General features: G+C 40.7%; 1 protein-coding gene across 1 annotated transcript; it reads right to left on the reverse strand.

Annotated features, from left to right (window-relative positions):
• Positions 1-1,248: 1,248 nt before the first annotated feature.
• nsd2 (nuclear receptor binding SET domain protein 2) lies at positions 1,249-21,265 on the reverse strand. Its single transcript, XM_088002319.1, has 22 exons — positions 20,809-21,265; positions 17,650-18,283; positions 16,599-16,761; positions 16,339-16,505; positions 14,932-15,165; positions 14,561-14,777; positions 12,587-12,693; positions 12,377-12,476; positions 12,118-12,236; positions 11,585-11,674; positions 11,346-11,472; positions 10,738-10,938; positions 10,474-10,653; positions 9,133-9,289; positions 8,853-9,055; positions 8,075-8,178; positions 7,691-7,960; positions 6,530-6,646; positions 6,084-6,225; positions 5,894-6,000; positions 5,616-5,811; positions 1,249-4,208 (listed from the first exon to the last, which is right to left on the reverse strand). Exons 2-22 carry the CDS (start codon positions 18,253-18,255, stop codon positions 3,910-3,912), a joined length of 3,906 nt encoding a protein of 1,301 aa, XP_087858445.1. The 5' UTR covers positions 18,256-18,283; positions 20,809-21,265; the 3' UTR covers positions 1,249-3,909.
• Between the last annotated feature and the right edge of the window lie 1,564 nt (positions 21,266-22,829).

Below are 22,829 nucleotides of genomic sequence, written 5' to 3' on the forward strand. Positions count from 1 at the left end.
TGATGATTGTTTAAAGATTGAGAAGGTAATCAGAACTTTGAGACAACTTCATGCACTGATTGTTTTGGTGCAGATTTCCTTAATTTTGGGAGATCGGTGATCGGTCGATTTTTACATGTGAAGCAGATATTATCCACTGATCTTATCTAAGGTCTAAAAATCAACCATTCTCCTCTTTTGCTCTCTGGTGAGAAGTTTGACCGAGACCGGCCCACCAGGTTATTTAATTTATATGCATCTCTCTTAAAATCTTGAGAAACTCCTATTAGTTAATTGTGGAGTACTTTTGTTTTTCTTTTATTCTAATTCATGTAAGGACCTTTGAAATACATGGTTGCTGAAAATGTGCTATATAAATAAAATTCCCGTACCCTACTACAATAAAGAAAATAGGTATTGGCCAAAATAGGAATCGGCTGGTTAGGCTTTTTAGAAGATCAGAAATGTGCAATCGGCCAGAAAACTGCAATCGGTGGGCTCCTATTTATTTATTTTAGGGCTGGGACTTCAGTGTGTTAAGATGAAATAATTACATAATTTTTTGTTGTTACAAAAGTCACAAGCTGGAACCTTTGTACTGTGTTTCTGGTACGCCAGTAAATCTGACGCACAAGCAACAACCGCAAACAGCAGCGATGGACCATAAAGCCGCTTCTGGTGGCCCCTCTGGGACATACACAAATATGGATTTAATCGTAATATGTAAATATATTCATGTAGATTAACATTTTCAACAGTGTTTATTTTAGATCCAAAAACCGATCTGATTGTATTCCAGTTGTGCTAAAAGCAGTTAGCCTATCACCAAAGCTACTCAAGCCTAAAATAGCATTTCACTGCTAAAGATGTTGGAGCAATATCAATAACCCAAACAGATTAAAAGCAATATCTTTGTTATTGAGCTCATGTCTATTGAATAATTTTGCCATTTCAGTCTTGAAAATGTTTTAGTCAAATAGTATAGCTCTAGGAGGCTGCACAGTGGCACAGTTGGTAGAACTGTTGCCTTGCAGCAAGAAGGTTCTGGGTTTGATTCCCAGCTTGGGGTTTGTGTGTAAAGAAAATGGATGGAGTATAGCTCTAGGACTTTCACAGTGAAAGGTGTATTTAAGCCACCATGACTAATCAAAATTTCCCCATACAATTATATCTTAATTTAAACATCTGACCTATTAGACTAAAACCAAAAGTGTGGAGTTAAAACCAAACTCCTGCATGAAAGGCATCAAATAAACCAGTCAGAAGATGAATGGTTCCATCACTTTATTGCATGACTCACTAACAGATCCTGCACAAGTGTTTCAGCACTGCATAAAAAAAGGGTCAAGAAATTGCATGATATTTACAATAGATGAATCACTATTACCACTTATACATTATGTACATATTAGTCTCTGGTTTGCTATGACAGTAGTTATAGTATGAAACGTCTACACACATGACACTTCAGCTCTACAGGGAATTACAGTGCTTACAAAAAAAAAATAGAACAACTGGCTGGACTACATTCAGTCAACGCAAGGTTAGGATGCATGGAACCGAGAAGAAACGGACGTGCTGCCCCAGTGGATGAGTCCCCGTTCGCATCATTGGGTGAAAAATAAATTAAAGATAAAATAGGTGCAGCTAATTCAAAAAGGAATCCTTTTAAATCTTTGAAGCACTGTGTATAAAAATATAAAAAAAGAAACCTCAGCGAGATAGGAAAGTATTGGAGAGATATTAAACATGAAATAATGATAAACTTTATGATCTGAAACTGGTCTGAAGGCTCAACCAGCTCTGGAAAAAAAAAAGTCAGAATCCTCTCCAATTTGCTTCCCTTTCAAACGAACAAAGGGAAACTTTCAGACGCTCTGACCTACGACGGCGTGTTGGGGCCATTTTAGTCAGGAAAAAAGAAAAAATAAGTTCATAACTCAAATTTTCAAGAAAACTTAGAAATTTCTTAGTTTAAAGAGACAAAAATTTGCCAAGTAACTAAAAATTATACATTAATCTCGAGAATTTGAGAAAAAAAAGACTTGTAAATTTTACAATTTGAAGTCAAACATTTGCAAAAAAAAAAAAAAGATTTCAAAGTAACCTCAAACATTTTAGAGAAATTAAGATTTTCAACTTTAGAAAGTCAGAAAATTTCCAAAAGACGAAAATATTTGACTTTCAAACTCAAATGTCCAAGTTTTTTCTCAAAAACTTCTGATAAATTTGAACTTTTTTGATCCCCCCCCCCCCAGTAAATATTTGACTTTTCAAGCTCACAAATCCCCCTTTTTCCCCAAAAAGGGGTTAATATTAAAATGTATTTTGTTTTTTGGCAGAAATTTACTGCCCATCTACAATACGCTGTCGTACTGACGGTCCGCAACAATCCGGCTCGGCCAGAGGTCCAGACTGACGAGCGACAGAAGGTAACAAGGCATAAGACAGAAAGGGTCAGAGCACCAGCTGGATAGGAATTCCAGGAATACCGGACTCAATCCGTTACCGGAACCTTTCCAACACACAAAACCGGGAAATGTGTTCGATTTAATACAGAAAAAAATCCCAGCAGATCTAATCTTATGGTCCAAACCTGAAGAGTTTCGGTTTAACGTCTGAAATGTCTAAATTTAATTCATCTTTAGGTTTGAAAAATTGGTTAAAAAAACGTCTGCAGGATGTGGATGAAAAATGTGAAAAACGCAGAAAGTCGTGCTGAAGGACGACGCACAGAAACAGGAACTCTCAAAGCAAAGTTGGGACGAGACGCCACAGAACAGTTAACAGCTTTGCTTTAACAATTCTGATTAGTGAATTGAGAAATCTTTTTCTCTGTTTTTTATTAAACCACATCAGCCTGAGGGGCCGGTGTTTTAGTATTAACAGTAATTAGAGAGAACGTCAGGCTTAAAAACCTCCAGAGGAATAATTAAAGATAAAAAAAAAAAAAGGTGAGGTCTGACCAAAATCTTTACATCAGCAGAAATCTCAGCAGACAACAGCAACAAGGCCCTCAGTTTCAGGATGTGAAATAATAATAATGATGATGATGATGGTCAAAGGGAGTATTGTCTGTACCTGACTGTAAACCTGAAGCAGGATGAGTTAAAGCACCGTGGGTCGTCACTGTGACGCTGTGGTTCTGGTTCTGCTCTCGTTCCTTCATTGAGTCCCTGTAGTGTTTCCCTCTCAACAGTTTAACAGGTTTTCTTCTTCTTCTCTTTATTTTGCTCCATAATCCCTGCTATTCTGGAAAGGATCGTTTTTTTCTCTCTCTTTTTATCATTTCCAGTGCTGTTATTAAAAACAAAAATCTAAATAAAATAAGCGAGCTAAAACAAAAGAGGTTGTAAAATTAAAACATGTCTACAGTTACATGATCTATGGCTACGAAGACGACCAGAGGCCCATCCATAGTGTCCTGCTGCTCCATCTCCCATCTGGCACATTTGTAGATCTACAAAAACAGACTATCCACCTGCATCCTGTCTGACGTCTTACGCTATTACAGTATTCATCGTTGTTTCGTTTTTTTATTTTTTTCTCATATAAACAAACATAGATATATAACGAATAGAGCTCTGCTGTTGGCGGTAATGAATGGACTGAGGTTCTAGTTGTGGCCACACTAATCAGAAGTGGGTGATTATGACGCTGCAGCTCGGTTGGTGGAAAGTCTGGTGGCAGCGTTTCCGGAGCTGATTTTGTGCTTTACCACAGAGGGTCACCTCAGTGCAGACTAGTACAAGAAAACCTGAAAATGTTCAAAAGTTAAAAATAAAGAAAAAAGAAAAAAGGAGGAGGCTAAAGGTCAATGCTGAGCGTGTGAGAGGTCAGCACCGTTCCCTGATGATGAATACGTAGGGTGCCTCTTGTTTGTGTGGCGGCGTACTGTTGCTGTGGAGGAGGGCGCCTCTTCAGGTCGGGTCAGGCTTCTGGTGTTTTTCTCTTAGAGCCTTTGGTTCTGCTTTCTTCTCCGTCCGCCTTCCTGCAGCCTTTGGGGCGGGCGGCAGCGGCGCTGCTGGACTCTGAGCCGGCGGTCCGGGCTTGGCCGGCTCCTCCCTCCGTGTCGTCGTGCTCGCTGCAGCAGAGCTCTCCCACTGCGGCCCCGGGGTGCAGCGCCCCCTCCTGGTGGGCCCTGCAGAAGGAGTTGGGGCAGAGCTGGCAGAAGGCCTCCGAGTTTTTCCCACAGACGTCACAGTGATGCCAGGGGCAGTCCCAGCGGCCTGCAGGGGGCGCAGGAGAGGAGACAGAGCCTCAATATTCCACATATTCATACGTTATAAACGTCTTCATATTCTGTCATGTTACAGATGGAAACTTTAATGCATTTTTGGGGGATTTGATGTAATAAACCAACACAAAGTAGAGCTGAACTGGATATCCCTTAAAGGGACAGTACTATGTTTTTGCTGTTTTATAGCGCAATCAAGTAACTACATTACCTTCAGTTGTTATAAAACGCAACTTAAAATAAATTTTACTTTGTAATTTAGCACCTTGAAATTAGGCCTCTGTCCCTTTAAAGACTCCTGATCGTTCTGAAAGAATCAAAGCAACACTCCAGGTTTGTTTTTCATGAGGGAATAAAATCGTAACATGAGGAAAGATGAAAAAAAGTTGACTGTACACAATACTGCGCCTTTAAAAAGACTCAGTTCACAATAACAGATTGTTCTCAGCAGATTTTTGTTTCTCTGACTGAAACACTTGAGATCACACACTGAAACTAAATCAGTCCAACCAGAGCCAACTGAGCACAGCAAACATGCCACTAGGTGGCAGTAAATTACCCATAGACTGAGCCACTGCCCCATGAAAATGGAAGACATTCTTTTTGTTAGTTTTTAATCTTTTGATTAATAGTTCATAGTTTCTCTCATGCCCAGTTATTTTGCCTTTACGTGTAAAATGTTGTACAATTATAAGTATATATAATCCGATCTAATATGCACCAATCTCATTATTGGCTCCATGTTGGAAAAAAATTCTACATTTGTTTTCAGTGACGTGTCTAATCTATAAGGGCAGATCTATTCAGTATAATAATGTTTTGTGCTCTGAGCGACGTCATAATTTATTAATTATTTTTACATTATATTTAGAATTCCTAATTCCACTTTCTGAATCATTTGAAAGAAGAGATTGTTAGTTTATATTTACATGTTTGACCAAAATAGTCAACCTATTGCTTTTGTCAGTTTCAGTTCATTTATTTCCCATTGACTGTTTTACTCCTACCTGCACTGACTGAACAAATGAAAGTTGTTTTTACATATTTGACCAAACTACTGAAGCTTACATTCAAGTGTCCTGTGCTGGTTGTCAAATACATTTGTAATTCAGTAAATGTCTGTCTGTTTAAAAGAAATATTTTAAATCAAATCAACATGTTTCTGTATCAACTAAACCTCAGAACACTGAATCGTTGTGTCCCTATTTTACACAGATCAGTCCTATTCTACAGCAGGTGCTTTTTTTTTTTTTTACCACTCCAAAAAATGAACAAAAACAAAACTGTGTTTTCAACTAATTTCCGTCTTTACAGCTCTTTGACTGACGTCTGCGTCACCATGGTTACATTATTAAAAGCAGAAACTGTAATCCTGGGACGCTGAGGGGGCTCTGCTCACCAAATGGCCGTTTGGTGAGGTTCAGGCAGGACAGGTGGTAAGCTTTGGTGCAGTTCTTCTTATCGCAGAGCACCAGCTGCCCTCCGTCTCCACAGCGAAAACACTCGTCTTCAGACTTCTTCTTTCCCTCGCTTTTCCTCCTCCTGTACTTCCTCTTAAAGCGCTTTCCCTTTGGCTCCGTGTGGCCGTTTGAGTTCTGGGATGAAAACAGAGGGATTGAGGCCGTTTCACCTCATGAACAGGCTTTTCCTCCATACCAAGCAGACTCTGAGGCTCACCTTGGGCCGATCCCCGAGGAAGCCGCTGCAGTTGGGAGCGCCGCAGCGGCAGATGGTTTTCTCATTGCCGAGGCAGTCCAGGTTGTAGTTAAAGGTTAGCTCTGTTCCTGCGTTGGGGAAAGTTCAAGCTAAGCAATGAGAGGAGGAAAACAAAAAGGTACATTCTGCATCCACTGTGAACTCGTCTGACCTGCCGGTACGTCGCAGACTGCGAACAGGCCAACGCGGGTGTCTCCGTTCACAGTCCACTTCTGAGTCTCACAGTTAGGCTGGCAGCTGTGGTTCATGAAGCGGGAGTAGTTTCCTTTTGGACCTGCGTCAATGATCCGGTCCTTTAAAAAAGCCCAAACAGAGAGGAAAAAAAAAAAAAATTCACAAGTTACACTCTTATTCTCGTTAGCTCAGATCAAACCACCAGGTTTAGTCATTAACAGCTTGTCGTATCGACTACTGTAATGTTACAGTCGTCTGTCACGCAACACTCCCAATGCAATACAGTTTCTGTAGCTCCCAGCAGAGGGGGGGCGCTGCTGCGTAGGAACAGTGCCCTGCTTCACTGCAGAGCAGAATGAGTCTGGGCTGGGCTCACCGAGCCTCTAGAACCAGAACCAGAACCAGGCGGTTCCCACTAATCACCTTGTCGATGGTGAGCATGTAGAAGTCGGTGATGTTGTTTTCGTGGGCGTACTTGATCCGGGCCCTGCACTCCTCCTCATCGATCAGCTCCCCGATGTACTCGTTCACAAACTCACCCTGTTGGGGAAACATACTGACGCTTTTATTTTGAAGAAACCGGATTGTGTGTTTTTTTTTTCCCCTCTTTTGGTTCATTACAAGTTGACAGAGCGAGCTAAAAAAAAAAAGAGTTTTCTATGTTAGGCACATTTAACCATGACCTGCTGACTCTGATCTTGGCAGAAAGATTTTTTTTTGTTGCCTGAAATGAAATAATCCACTTATTTCCAAATTTTGCATAAACTTGCAATTTTCACCATTCATCACAACTTTTCTACAAATTTGACCAATCACCTTAACGTTTCCTGTATTTCTTTTCTGACCAATCACTATAACTTGGCTCAATTTTTTAACCAATCCCTTTAGTCTCCTTTTAATTTAACTATGATTTGAACCATTTGAAACTTTCTTGGGGAAATGGAGCATCTTCAGTAAGAGGCTTCTTCAAATTCGCTGTGACACAGACCACTACAAACAATCTTTCCTGCCAACAGCCATCACTATCTACAATAACTGAAGAATTTGAAAATGAGTTAGGACATGAAATTTCCTTTCGGGATCAATAAAATATTTTTGAATTGATTTGAACTTTCTGTTTCACAATGTCTCTTGAAAGCTGAAACCTGCGAGATGAAGAATGTGTGACACTAAACAGTAACTTTTTTTGCAAAAAAAAAAAAAAAAGCAAAGGAGGAGAATTGATGCAGGCTCTTCTCAGGTGAGGAGGGATTAGATAGGAAAAAAGACACAGGAAGGGAAGGTTATGTGCAGCAATTTCTATTTTTTTGTAAAACCATGTTATGGCAAAAAAATACAGCTTAAACAAAATTAGCTACCGTTTGACAAAGACACTGCAAAAATGTATAATCTTAGACCACAGCAACAAACATGGCAACATCCTGAAGGGACTGATAAGTTGGTAACAGAGGAGGGACTGCTAACTGCCTGGCAGGCGGGTCGGTCGGCCAGTCAGACGATTTTTAAAGAGGTGGATAAGAACAATGGATGGGATCAGTTTCACATTCATATTCTGGCAGAATGACCTCAGAATGATCTCCTCACCTTCTTGATGTCTCTCAGGGCGATCAGCCCCCAGCCCTTTCCAGGGGTCTTTATGATCTTGGTGTCTGGGTAAAGGCGCTTGGTGAAGTCCTGGTTGCAGCAGCGCTCCCCGCTGGGACACACCTGGGGGTGACACTCGTACTGCAGCATGCGGTTCAGGCACTCCGACTCGAAGCCGCACGGGCGCTCGTCGGCCGGCTTGCAGTTGCACTTGGGGATCTCAGAGATGTCAGCGGTGTAGACCTGGACCTTGCCGAAAGGTTTGTTGACCTGCAGGCAGAAACACATGAAGACATCCAAACCGAATGCAGCAATGCAGCCGCGCCCTGAGGGGGCAGTGAGAACGGAGCTCAGAGTCACAGAGGGGTCTGGAGCGGTTCCCACCTTGATGAATTTGTACGGAGGCGGCTTCCGGCTGTTTTCCTGAGCTTCCTTGGCTTCCCGTTTTATCTTGATCTCCTTAAATCGAGCCTCAGCCTCCAACAGAGCTGAAGACCAAACACAAACACTTCAGCTTCAGTCTGAGTTAGTCTACGGAGTCTTTAGGAACACGGTGGAAGAAAAGGTTCCCTTTTAGATTTAAAGTGGAAAAAAACCCTAGAGTGGATATTGTCATTTGCATCTGTCACAATATTGATACAATTCTAAATCATGTTTATGTAACAATGTTCCTGATGCATAAGAACAGATCTATTCAGTCTAATTCTATGCTTTGTGCTTTGAGCAACGTCCTGTTTTATTATTTATTTCACTTTATTTTTAGAATTCCTAATTGCTCTTTCTAAACCATTTCAAAGGTTTTTTCAGTTTATTTTTCCATGTTTGACCAAAGCAGTAAACGTGTTGTTTTCGTCTGTTTAACCATAATATTTATTACCCATTGGCTGTTCTATTTACACAAATTGAACAAATTAAAGTTGTTTATGCTTGTTTGACCAAGCTAGCGAAGCTGCTGGTGTATTTCAGTGAGCTGTACTTGTGTAGCGTTAGTAAATAATTTTAATTTGGTACATTTATATCCGTTTAAAAAAAGAGAAACGCTTCAAGTCAATCCAGCTGTTTCCTGTATCGGATCGGTACCTGCTGCTACTAAGCTTCAGATCCGTATCGGAAACATCCCTAAGAACAAACATCACAAACCAACTAAACTGCAGGTTTTTACCGTTCTTAAAGACTTTGCCTATCCCGTTCTTCTGGTACTTGCTGCCTCTGTCTCCTTCCATGTAGGGAAACACTCGGCCCTGGTGAGTCCAGAAGTAATCCTTGGAGCCGAAGAAGAAGACCGGGAACTCTCCGATCTCGTGCCGGAGGTGTTGGATGTTTGTGGGGACGTTTTTGGGGTGGTGGATCTCTGCTGGCCACCACCTACACAGGAATCAGGGGCAGTTATCAACTTTATGCCATACACACCGGAGCAGGAAGCATTCAGCCGTTCCTCCCACCTGTACGTCCCCAGCTTGACCCATATGATGTCTCTGTACTTTGGTTTCTTGCCAGCTCGGCAGTCGTTGCAGAACCAGCTCCCGTCAGGCATGGCGATGTTGAGGCAGTCGGGGTGGAACGCTGCAGGGCACGACTCGCAGCACAGCAGCTGTCCTCCTGCCGGACACGAAGACGCAGTTAGAGCAGAATGAAAACTCAGCAAGCCGACTAGTCCTTAAAGATGACGCCTTCACCAAAACAATAATCTAAATTGTAGTGCTTTTAAAACGTACAGCGCCCTTCAGAAATACTCTTACATTTTTACATGTTATCCTGTTACAAACACTTCAATAGATTTTAGAAGATTTTATGCCAGACATCTCGTCTTCTGACTAAAATTTACTTTCCAAGGAAAACAAAGAGGAACAATAATCACAAAATCACAACTAAGAGGCTCAGAGGGGGAGAAACGCTCCACCTCAGGTCAGAACATTTATTAGTTATGGAGTCCAAACACATCTGGGTTTAATGGAAGAGCCGCTAAAGTTTTCCACAAGACATGCAGGGAAAACAGAGGAAATTTGTAAGGCCAGCAAGTTTTAAGAAGCAGAACAAACATTTAATTTAAACTGATCAAAAAGGTCCTGAACATTATGGAAGTGTGCACAAGCTTTGACCTGTAGAAGGGTTTCATGTGACAAATAATTTTATGTTCAACTTACAAACATTTTAAAAAGGGAAGTTTTCTGTAATGCCAAAAAGTTAATGTTTGGGTTATTAAGAAAAAGAAAAAACAAAATGAGGGGGAAATACTTTGTAACACCTTGTAAAACCATTCAATGTTCAGTTGGTGAAACAGAACAACAGGAATGTTGACCTCTGGGCCATAAATCGATTTTCAAAATCTAGTTTTTGGTTTTTGAAGATTTAAATTTTGGAAAATCTTTATGATAACTTATGAAAAAAACTATCCAACCTTTTCTCTTATTAAAAACAGATTTTTTTTTCCTCATAATTTTATGATGTTTTTTTCTAGAAAAATCACATCTATGTTGTGCTAATATTATATCCATATTATCAGAATTAAACAAAAATTCTCAGCCTGGCACAGAAGGGATTATTGAAGTAAAAGACACTTTTTAAATATATTTTCTGTAAATTGAAATTTCTTTTTCAGATATGAAAGTGAGAAAAAAAAAGAAGATTAAAATTAGAAATTGCATCTGGTACAAAAAAAAATGTGGATCTTCATATCTCCGAGTCGTACTGTGGTTATTGATTTGCTCCCACCATAGCTACATAGGAATAAACATGGTTAAAATGGAATTCATAAAAACCCTCTCTGTGCTGTCCTCGCTGACCTTTGGAGCAGACGAAGCACCAGCTGACGTTGACGTGGCTGTGGTGGCTGTAGCCCTTCTTGGCGTTAAAGTGGTTGGTGCAGATGATGGCTGTGTTTGTGATCGTCTCGCTCCCGGCAGCGACGCACAGGTCGCCCACGTGGTACGCCACGGGGCATCGCAGGCAGCGCATCAGCCGTCCTGCAGCACACAGAGCACCGCGTGTGGCAGGTTAGACCAGCGGCCGCCAAAAACCTGAAAACCAACCTGATCGACGGGCCTGACCTTTGGTAGCCTTTTGCTTGGTGCGGCAGCCATAGTGGCAGCTGAGGCAGGTGTGGAGCGGGCAGCGAAAGCCCTTGTTGTCGAACACGGTGAGCGGGTTGAGGCGGACGCAGCCCTCGTGGTAAAACTTGCCGCAGTGGGGGACGTGGCAGCGCCGCACCTCGGCCTCAGATTGCTTACAGATGAAACACGAGTGGAGTCCTGAGGAGGGGAGAGGCAGGCTCAGTGGATACGAGGAGGGAGAACTGCAGTTGCTGCAGCAACAAGCAAACTATTTGGGCTCCTACAGATTCCAGGTCACTTCACCAAATTTTCAAGGACATAAAGGAAAAAGGTTTGGAACAATAATTTATTTTGCTATTCTATTCACACTTAAAGGGACAGTATCATGAGATTTTCCAGACACAAAGTGCCATTTTATAGTATAATCAAGTAACTATGTCAATTGTTATAAAAATTCTACATATATATAAATATGACTTTAAAAAACTTGACTAATTTAACGCCTTGATATTGCGCCCCTATCTGTAAAAAACCTGCTGCTCTAACTCCATCCAATGAACCGTCAGACTAAAGAATTGTGGTTTTGTGGTGTTTTCTCTTCATACCCGTGCTGCACTCTTGACATAGCAGCTTGTCGTCAGGTTTCAGGGTTCCACCCAGACAGTGCAGGTGGAACATGCCGCAGCACTGGCCTTCACACGCCACCAGGTCCTCACCGGCCACCTCACACACCTTGAGAAAACAGACAGCATGTCCAGCGTGTGGATGGAGGGAAAAATATTCATAAGAAGGCGTGAAGGCAAATTCACTAAAACAATGAGTGGATAAATCGCTAAAGCACTACCTGACAGACACACTCTTTCTTCCGCTCGCCTTTCTTTGTCCCATCTAGGCTGTCGCTTGGAGAATCGGGACGTTCTTCACTTGCAGAGCCCTGAAACAACATGCAGAGAACAATGAAATGAGGCTCAACATGAGTAGTTTCCTATGAATCAAATTTCTTAAAATACCAAATCAACTTTTTTGGTAAACTGTCTAAATATATTATCTCTGTTTCTGTATTAATTTGGACATTTGTGTGTAAATTTGATTAGTTCTACCTTATTTTTGCCTAAAACTGTCTCAGTGCTGCCCTCTTTAGGTAGAACAGTGTCTGTGTGGATTTTTGGTGGCATCAAACCAATAATAAACAAATTTATCAGAAATGTGAATTTAATTAAATGTTTATGGTTATTTTCAAAAGGTTATTTCCCATCAGAACTCATTTAAGTTTATTGAATATGACAGCAGATTAATTTCACAAATGTTTATAGTTTGTGGACTGTAAGACATGAAGACATTTCCACTGAGGGGTGTGTGTGTGTGTGTGTGTGTGACCTCAGTGTCAGGACAGGGAGAGGAGCGTCTCTTCTTTGGAGCCTTGGAGGCGCCGGCCTGGTTCTCTCCATCCTGCCTTCTTTTCCTGCGCCGCTTTGGCTTTTCTACATTCTGCTCATCTGTTTCAGGTCACAAGTTTGGTTAGGATTAGTTCAAAGCACACAAAAAATCTTGAGCAGTAACTGATATTTAACATGGGGAGAGAAAAAAACTCGTTTATTCTAGGTGATCAAATCCCATCTGTGGTAGTGGATCAGACCTTTTGACTTCTTTGTTCGCTTTCTTGGTTCTTTTAGATCTTTAATGTTGGTTTTCTTCTTTCTTCTCCACTTTTTGTTTGTCTCCTCTGAAACCGAGGCCTGGGAAAGTAAACTTTGTGTGAGTGTGATTGTGTTAAACCCCAGATATCTAAACTAAATCGTCCACAACAAAGAGTCATAAAGGAAAGTGTGATGCTGTGTGTGTTTACCTGCTTTTCTGCCTTCTTGCCAGTTCTCTGTCTCTTTCTGGGCTGCTGATCCTTGTCTGCTGCAGCATCTAGCTGTCTTTTACGCCTCATATTTTGCTCTTTCCTCCCTAAAACCAAAATGATTTAAGATATTTAACTAGTTTGAGTGAAATAAATGACAAATTAATTATTGCAGTTTTAGTTTTATTTCAACCAAACAAGATTAGAGCTGCAACTAGGGCTGAAACGATTCCTCGAATGATTCGAGTACCTCGATTACTAAAATTCCTCGAGGAAAATTTACCTGCCTCGAAGCTTCGTTAATTTATGTTTTATTAGTTAGCGCACCGTGTTCCGGCCGGGACTTCATTTGCGTTGCGCGGAGCTCTCACTTCCGCCTCTGAGTTGTTGACAAAAGCTAAGTCTCAGCGGCATAAAGTCCAATCTTCAAGACTGGCCCGTGGGGATTTTATTGATTGATGATAATGCCCGACTTTTTATCGTTTTGGGGGAACCAATAAGCATCCTTAAAATGACTGGGGAATGCCTGGAGTACGGCAGCATTTCTCTTCCGGGGCTGCTGGTTGAAAGCGAACGGCGGGAAGAGCGCTGAGGTGAGCGGATAGCCTGAACAGGGCGGGCGGCTGAGTAGCTGATGCTTACCGTGTAAATGTAGCTTTACCGACGAACCGCACAATAAATTTCATATCCCGGTCTGAAGAAACGGGTGGCGGAGCGCATCGTACATGGCTGGTAGATGAGTTTCTGAGTGTGACCAGTGAAGGTGTGTAAATATCCCGTATTGCTTCCCCCCGTGTTCGTCCCCCGGTCTAACGGTTCGTCAGTCCGCTGGTCTATTTCCTCCCCTCCACCCCATGTTCGTTCATTCGCCCTCTCCTCCCACTCCAGGCGGCATTTCCCGTATTTTCAAACCCAAAGCGTGACAGGTTAGGTGGCAAGGTGAGTTTAATTAATCTATTAAACTCACTGAAGATGAATACATAAACTAAAAGCTGTATTGTAGACATTTTTTATAAGCATATTTGTGAGCCTGCCTCTTTGTTATTAAATTCAATATAATTTCAGATTTTTCTATAACTTTTCTTCTGGTTAACTTAGAAAGTGAGCTATTATTGTTACAGGTTAGTTTTCTAAACTACAAAAAAGCAACTGTTAGGGATGCTCAAATATGAAAAATTGGACTGATATTGATATCTGATAGTAACACCGGTATTATGCCAGATTTACCAATATTTCATTTTATAATTTTTTTTATCCGATTACTCGATTAATCGTAAGAATAATCGATAGATTACTCGATTACTAAAATATTCGTTTACAACAGCCCTAGCTGCAACTACTGATTATTTTAGTAGATTATTCTATTAATTGAGGAAATAAATAAATAAATAAAAGGTCACATTCTGCTAATTTTTCATGTAACCACTTGAGCTTATTTTGTACATTAAAATCACACTGGAAAAATCCAAACAAATAATTTCCTCTTTTAAAATAAGAAAATAAAAATTTTTATTACTTAAAATGTAGTAGCAGGCAATGGACTTTGTTTTAGTCTTTATATTCCAATAAACGATTAATTGATCACTGAATTAGCTGACAATTTTTCCTCTAATTGATTGATCACAATTAATCGTTTCAGTCCTCAACAACATTTCTCTTTCAAACAACAAAGTCTGGCAAAAGTATTAATAACTCTTCATGAATCTTTATTAAATCAAGATTTAATCAATAGGAGTTTTGTCAAAAAAATAAAAAAATAATAAAAAGTATATTTTCTTTTCCTACCACTTCTGAAATGTGCATTAATTTTAGTTCAATCATATAAAAGTGATTTGTGATTTTAATGTGATCAAATGTGAAAACATTCAAGAGGATTCCATAGTTTTACAGATTTGCTCGATACTGAGCGATGCAGACTGCTGCCCTATGTATTAAAAAAAAAAAAAAAAAAAAGACGTTTTATTTTCATCTAACCTGGAAGAGCAACCTGAGGCAAGGCGTCCTCTGGGTCATCAGTGGTCGTGACTGGCTTAGCTTGCCTTCTCCTCTTGGGGACAACAACACCGTTGACTGAAGACACTTTCTTTTTCCTCGCTAGCTTGGTCGGACGCTGAGCCACTTTGGGCCGTCTCTTTTTCTTCTGAGACTCAAACGTTTGAGTTCGTGCATCTGGTGGAAAAGCTACGGGATTCTACAAAGAGAATTAAACATGTATTAAATCATTTCAAAAAGTTTTGTAGGTCTCACATTAAACCCAATTCAATTTCCAACTGCTCTTAGCATGTTCTGAATTAGTTTCAATCCCTCAAGAAAAAGTTTTTTGGAGTCATTAAAAATAAGCTTGCCGGCAGGGAGGGGACGTCCAGGCCCAGCCTGGATTCCGTCTCTCGGTGCGTCTCGTCAGTGAGATCCATATTCAGCTTTTCCAAGATGAGAGGGTTCAGATGGGGCCCATCCCCGTCGTAAGTAAACCCAAAGCTGTCAATGCGCTGGTCCGGTGCCATGCCGACAGCTTCTTTGGCCTGAATGACGCCCATGTTCCACTGAGCCTGGAGGTTACGGGGAACCGAGGGAGCCATCTGCAAACCAGACAAGACATGAACTCTGCGGCATGCAACGCTTTGAGATTTGTTTTTTGATCCAAATATTAAGTCTCTCTAAAGTATTTTAAACTCTTGAACTAACTCAGATTTTGCTACAATCACAGAACTTAACATTTTACTGGGATAGAACAGTAAAGTCACAAAATAATGAAGCAACGGGCAAAAAGGAGGTTACATATTTACAATGTGGCGACGCAACAAGTAGCCAAAATTATTTTAAGCTGCATCTTTCACACGCAAACATAACTTCATTCATTCAGTTTAGAGTTGAGCTTTGTGTAATGTTACATGAACTCTTACATGTGTGTCTTATGAAATAAACACGTTTCCATCACAGCTCACTACTGTTGGTAGAGTCAGGACACTTTTGTAACTATTTGGGTTACATTTTTGATCTCAAGGAGGATTATTAACATCCTGGTTAAAAAAAGGTTGATCATGTTGGTACAAGGAGCGGCCATACTGGATATCAATGTCGATGTTTGAAAAATTCTCATACTTTCCGAGTGGGAAGTTGGAAAGTCTGAGAAAATCAGAATTCCAGCTGATTTTTTTTCCAACTCAGAAGTCAGAATTTCCAGGTTCCGACTACAAATGGATCGCAGCAAACCATTCCATTATTGTGAACAATACATTTATAATACAATAAGTTTTTTTCTTGTAGGAGAGGGAAGTTTAAATCATTGTAGATCCAAAACCTAAACATTTTTCACATTATTAAAAGAAAAACATCCAGTTTGCAAATTCTTTTGGGCTCAGAAGAATAAAAAGTAAAACATTCTGCATAGTCTTAGCAATAATAACAGGATTTGGGCCAATCTCTCTTTAATAATGTTTGCTGTATTAAGCAAAGTTTAATAAATTAAATAAAAGTAGATTTGGGTTATCTGAAGTCTGCTTTTCAGTAGAAGTCAGTTTATAAATGCGATACTATTTGATGTGAAATTAAACAGAGAATGAAAAGCATGGTTAAAAGACAAGTGCTTTGTGTTGCATTTAATATTTTCCATTGTAGAAAATTTTAATTTTTCAATAATAATTTTGCTCTAATTAAAGAAAAACAAGTTCATCTGCATCAATCACTGGTTTTGGATGTTCTCTAACATTTTTTGATAAAGTGGAGTGTTTAGCTGCTGCAGGATAACTAACCTTTCTATGAGCAGCGCTGGAGGCTGGTGGTTTGTTTCTCTGGCTGAGCTCCACATACTGCTCCTCCCCAGTGAAGGACACCATGTTCTTCTCAAAGACAAAGCCTCTCTCTGGAGCGTCCCCAAAATACTGGATGTGGTAAAGGAGGCCTAACCTGCTGTTGGAGGCTACAGACGACACAAAAACATGGACATTACAGCAAAATATACAAACGGCATTATTTCTCCTATTAATAAAGCTTCAGTGTTTATGGTTGTCACCTTTCTGTTTGAAGTGACTGTTGAGTTCTGGGTCTCTGGTCACCATGCAGGGCCACCATGGGTACCCCGACACCTTGGTCCAAACCAGATCCCCCACGCAGAACCGGGTAGGTACAGGACGCTCTTCTGTTATTGGCTCCGGCTCTTCGGACACGACTGCGGCCTGAGGAGGAGAAAAAAAAAAAACATATTTACTGCTTGCTGACTTTACTGAAGCCTGTTACCGTCTATTAGATGTTGCTCTCTGCTTCTGTTCAGGCCAGGTGTTAGAACAGCCTGCTGCTCTGCTCAGTCATTCAATGGCTCTCAGTCTTGGAAATAAGCATAATCTCATCTCTGCTCTTTGGTTTTGATTATCTGTTCTTCAGTGCAGCGTCATGGCAACGCCTCCAGCTTGGCAGATATTGACGCCAGCCGGAATAAAGACACTAACTTTCTGATGTGTAAATGTGAAACTGTAGCTAGCAAACACACATACAGACAAATCTACATATAATAGTGTACATTTGTTCATTTCCATCCCATCTTGATTTTTTTTAATTAAACATCTTTTTTGGTTTTCTATTTGGGAATTTTCCTAAACCTGCAACTAATGATAATTTTAATAATTGATTATTCTAATGACTAAACGGATTTTTAAAAATGTGCAAATTCTGTTTATTTATAGTTTTAAAGATTTAAACCAGGTTAAACTAAAACTGCCACTCGAGTTTTGTATAGATCATATTTACAGACCGGGGGGGTAAGGGGGGGGGGTCTCTTAATTGCAAAAAGTATATAACTTTTGTAATTTCTACTCTGAGTGTATTCTTTCAGCAAAGAAAGAATACTGGAGTCTGTATACTCCTGTTAATGATTAATCAATTACTATTTCAATAATCAATTCATTTAGTCAATTTTTACAGAAAAAAGAAAAAAAATTTAAGAACAATAATGTACAGTAATAATGTTCTTGTATATTGCATTTGAAAACTGTAAAATATCTCAGTATCAACGGCTAAACCAGCAATATAAAACACTTCATAGAGATTTTTCCCTTTTGGCTTTCTACCTCATTTGCCGCTTCTGCTTCTCCGATAACCTCCGTCTGGTCAGGCGTCTCCATGGCGATGACAGAGCTGCGGTTCAGAATAAGTTTGGGTTTGTTGGGTCTCCCCCTCCTTTTCTTCACTTCCTGTCCCAGCTCAGGTCCAGGTGAAGCGCTCTCTGTGACTGTGACCAAGCTGGTCCCGTCTGCACAGGAAGGCTCCAGCAGGGGCTGCTCCGCCGCCTGCGGTACGGTCGCCTTCAGCTCGGCCTCGACATGAGGCGTGCGGTTGTGCTGGTGGGCGTCGTTGGTGGCGGGCGCCTCGTCTCCTTTCAGCATGGGAGGCTCTGGGGTGCAGAGCTTGGGCAGAGCGTCCTGGTCGCCATTCAGCACCAGGGAGGTGAGGTCCTTCAGCCTCTCGTGGCTGTGGTTGTGGCCGGACATCTTCTGGAGGACGCTGTCCTGGAGTGTGGCAGCGAGCTGCGCAGCGGCTTTGTCCATCAGTAGAGCCGGGTCGCTCCCCATGTCTGCCCGGCCCTTCAGGGTGCTCAGGGACTCGGGTGGCTGCTTCATGCTGATCGGGTTGGATGGTTCAGGCATTGCAGGCAGGGAGCTACCAATGCCGTCCATTCCATCTGACCCGTCCACGCTCACCGAACTGCAGTAGAAACACACATGCACACCAGTTAAAGGGCCAGAATCATTCATTTTCCAGCCACATCAAATCATTATATAGTACAACCATGCAACTATGTAAAAAATATATTAAATACGAGTCAAAAGAAATATTATATACATTAATGTCTTGAAATTGGGCCTCTGTCTCTTTAAAAACTCCTGCTCTTTCTGAAACTTTACCTTCAGGAAGTCATCACAACATGGCTCCTCTCTTAACCCTTTAATAACGTTTTTACCAGCATTGCACTAAGAAGAAGCTCCAATAAAGAGCTCAACAGATGTGTAGTTCCACCAGGTGTTTGCTAATTGCTCCTGGCAAGTCTGAAGGAGCTGAGTGGGGGAGTTGCAGGTGAGAGCTGCTCTGTAAGGCCGAAGTGCAGAAATTTGGAAACTGCAGCATCAAGGAGGAGCTTTGTCCTCGAAGGCAAAGGTAGGTCCAGCTGAATGGTTGCCATGGGAGATTAAAGGATTTCTCAAACAAGCATTAAAGAATCCAGGTAACACTCCAGGTATGTTTTTAATGAAGGAACATTATAACATGATAAGCTCAAAAAAGTTGATTTTCCATAATACTGGCCCTTTATAACACAACAGGCTGATTCCTTTTTGATCAGACATGATGCCTGATTTGCACATCCTCTTTAAAATGGCTGATTTTTTAAGGTGAAACTGTAAGCAATACAAACAAACTTTTGTTTGTATTTCCTTTTAACTCATGAAAAGCACTTTGAATAGACTTGTTGCTGGAAATGTGCTATATAAATAAAATTACCTTACCTAAAAGTAATGAAAACAAAGAAGCCTGAAACATTCCCTGCACATCAAGTGAGCAATTCCCTCTTTTTTAATGACTGTGCTGCACCACAATGGGAAACTGGAACAGTAAACCATGGCCTCCAGCACACTCTGTAACCTTTAGCATCATTTATGTCAGGTGTGAGGATATTTTGCCCAAAGCTGAAACAAGAAAAACAGGCAGTGTCTTATTTGCATGCAAGGTGTGTATTCACGACCACCAGACATAACATTGAAAACTGAATTCCAAGTATTTCTTTTGAGTGCTACGCAGCTACCCAAATAGAAAAAAAAAACACACAAACACACACATTCAAAATTAACATTTGTTTTTTTCTTTTCATCTTCAGATTAGCTTTTCCACCATCCAGAACATCTAAATTGCCAGATGTGGCCCAGAAGCAGCCTGCATTATCCAATTTAATACATTACTGGCTCATTAGTTAAACTGTAGACACGTTGTAAAGTTCAGAACAGAAAAACGATTAAGCATGGACAATATAAAAAGGGAGTTCAGTGGCGTTGTGATGTCTGGAGGGCTTAACTGTGTGTGTGGGCCCCCAAAATTAAATTTTATTTAGGGCCCCTCTCAGCATAGGGTCGCCCTGAGAGTTCACTGCAACAGTAAATTCATCTCTAAGCAACGGCGTTTTAGAAATTTTACAATAAAGTGACGTGGTTTTACACATAAATGTACGCAAACGGCATATTTAGAACGTTAAAACCTACATTATTAACATAAAAATATGTGGAAAAGCACAACTAACGAGGTCTATTCCAGTTTATGTTCAGTATATCCATTTTAAACATCAAATAAGGACACTGAGTAGCCGGAAATTCTCTCACCACGACATTACTGAATTCCCTTGGAAGAAGAGCGGCTATGGTGCTAGCTGCAGACCGGGGCCAAGCAGGGTGAAGGCTTCCCCGTATTCGGTAAAAGCCCCAGTGAGTGGGTGGTGAAAACTGCCACTAACAATCGTTGCAAAAGCCGCGGAAACTGAAGCAGCTGACAAGCAGGAGCGGAGCGAACCGGAGGCCGAATAATTGCTGAAAGTCAACGCATTTCAGTTAATAATGGAATTAATATTGACGTATAATGCGGGTAACATTACCAGTAGCAGCACAAGAACACGGCTAAAATACTATAGTCGGCGTCAAAACACCCGCTTTTTACCGGCTAGCAAGAAACAGGAACTTCAGCTATCATGTCATGCAAGAAAGGCTCCGACTATAACCTGGAGAGAAAGGAGCGATGTTGGAAATCTCATGGATTCAAGCAACCTAGAAATTCCCTATTGAGCCGCATCTCTTGTCATCAGTAGTCAGCCATTACACCGGACTCCAGCAAATAGACAAAGCCGCCTCCAAAATGCTAAATGGAAAACTTATTAGTAAAAGGGCTCAAACAACTCCTTGACAAACAACGGAAGTAGTAACGGCGAGGGGGTTAATGTGTTTAAGTTGCTTAGCCATTATTTCAAAGTCATTCTTAAATTGTAGGCGCCATGACAGCTTGTTGCAAGAAAGCTAACCGTGGCTAACTTGAGCGTACCATAGAAGTCAAGCCAAACTGCTAGCTTAACGTTAGCATAGTTAGTCGGCTTGCTAAAATGGAAGCCCGGCCTGAAGAAATGTCCGCTAAAAAACTCATCCTAGCAAATAGCTTCGGACTGACACTGTCATAAAGGACCGCTTCTCTGTGTTTACCTGTCGAATATCCTCTAGGGTGGTTAAAGGGAAAAATTGCTCATATTCTTCCTGGAAAGCGAATCATTTCATTCAAGTCGAATAAAAAAGCTTGCGGGAAACTCAAACTCCGCGGCCGACCAGCGGGAAAAAAGCTCACTTCCGATTGGTCGCGAGCAGAGCTGCGAGTATCCAACCGGTTCTTTCAAAAAAATCCAACCGTAGAAAGGAGCTGACCTCGGTGTCCCCTCGCTGCTTTCACACTACTTTTTTTTTCTTTTTTAATTTTACAAATATGCACAAAATGTCGAGAGTAAAATGTCAAATATACTTTTAAACGCACGTCATTTAAATACAATAAAGATATGACCGAAAATCAAAACTTTTAATCAAAACTCACCTACATAAGTGAATTGTATTCAAATATAGTTGCCTTTCTAAATATGAAAGTTTTGCGTTAGACTTTGCTCATTTGTTAGATTACTTTTACCAGCTTTTGTTGAATCATTTATAGTCAATAATAATTTCGGGTGAAAACGTTTTTATGCAGTCTACTGCTGGCTTTATTGGTGGCATAATTGAAATCAAAATGCTTTGCTAATCCCAACGGGAAATAAAACGTTCTTGTAACTCATATTATCTAAGGATCTTCTGAACTGTTGTTGATGCCAATGGGCAGGAATAATCTCTTGTAGCAGTGTGTGTTACAGCAACCTGAAGAAGCCTCTGACTGAAGACTCTATTGTTGTATGATACTCTATTGTTGTATGATAGTCTCATGACGAGGATGTTCAGTAATGTTTCCTTTGTATGAATAATTCCTCTTTCCACAGTGCCTTGTATTTACTGTTGCATCTCCGGTCCAGTCTGTTGTCCAGGTGAACAGCAAGGTACGCATACTCCTCCCTCCACTTCTTCTCCCAGTTTGACCTCACCCTGTTCTGTGGACTGTCTTCCTGTCTTCTGGCTCTTATTTACAGGCTGGATTTAGGGGTGTGTGGCCCCCTTGCCCTAGAGTAGTAGTAAAATGGTCTACTTACACAAGTTTCTTTTTTATATATATACATATTGAGATGGACTGAACATGTTCAAAGTTTTAGGCCAAACTCTAAAAATGTATTTGTCTTTTTTGGAAAGTTCCTTGTAAACAATGGAATCATTTCTATAAATGTCTCCATCCATAGAAAAAAACAAAACACAAAAACAACGCTACACTAGGCTTGCATGAGCTTGCTGTTGTTGCACAAAAATCAAACTGAATGCATAAAGAAATAGGGCCATAAGTTTTCTTTTAGAACTTCTTGTGGAAATCCATAAAACTGGTTCATCAAGTTTCCAAATGCCTGAAGTTGCCTCATTCATCATTCAAAATGATTGTATGCAAACACCATTAAAATGTCCTTTAGTCATAATGTCAAGATGAGCATGTTTTTATGTGGAACATGTACGTCAACACTAAGACAAAAACAAAAGACTCTGTGAAGATCCCCACTGAAGTTGGTAAATGAGTCATATCCACAGTGGAACAAGTTCAGCACTGACATAGGCTAAAAGGCCACTCATAGAAGAAGACTCCATTACTGCCAAAACAACATGCAAAGCCAAAAATATAGTCCTTGGACTCAGGAACAAAAACCTTATTTTCAGAAATACGTCCCATAGTCTGATGAAACTTGAAGTGATTGGCCATAATTATCATTTGAAGGAATGCATCATCCCAGCTGTTAAGTATTTTGGTGGCGTCGTCACACAGTGTGGGAATTTTGCTGCCGGAGGAACTGGTAAAATACACGATAAGAAAATATTAAGATAATTTAAAGCTTGAACAAAAATGGGTCTTTGAAATGGACAATAACCTTAAGCAGATCACCAAATTACTTACAAAGTGGCTTAGTGACAACAAAGTTAATGTTTTGGAGTGGCCATCACAAATCCCTGATCTCAATCCTCAGTAAGCCATTTAAAAGTCTGGGTCAGGTTAAACAATTGAAATGTAAAATAAACAAGTCTTTCAATATTGTGAAAGTGCGGTTACAGCGCCA

Source organism: Poecilia mexicana, unplaced genomic scaffold (assembly GCF_051168715.1).
Source record: "Poecilia mexicana isolate PSO_F unplaced genomic scaffold, ASM5116871v1 scaffold_22, whole genome shotgun sequence".
NCBI lineage: Eukaryota > Metazoa > Chordata > Actinopteri > Cyprinodontiformes > Poeciliidae > Poecilia > Poecilia mexicana.

Bases quoted from the DNA above. Each gene is read 5' to 3' on its own strand.
- nsd2 (XM_088002319.1), bottom strand. From the start codon at position 18,255: ATGGACGGCATTGGTAGCTCCCTGCCTGCAATGCCTGAACCATCCAAC. The intron at 11,473-11,584 runs GTAGTGCTTTAG...TGTTTTCTCAAG, and splicing joins AGAAAGAGTGTGTCTGTCAG to GTGTGTGAGGTGGCCGGTGA. The intron at 10,939-11,345 runs GTATGAAGAGAA...TCCCCTCCTCAG, and splicing joins ATGTCAAGAGTGCAGCACGG to GACTCCACTCGTGTTTCATC.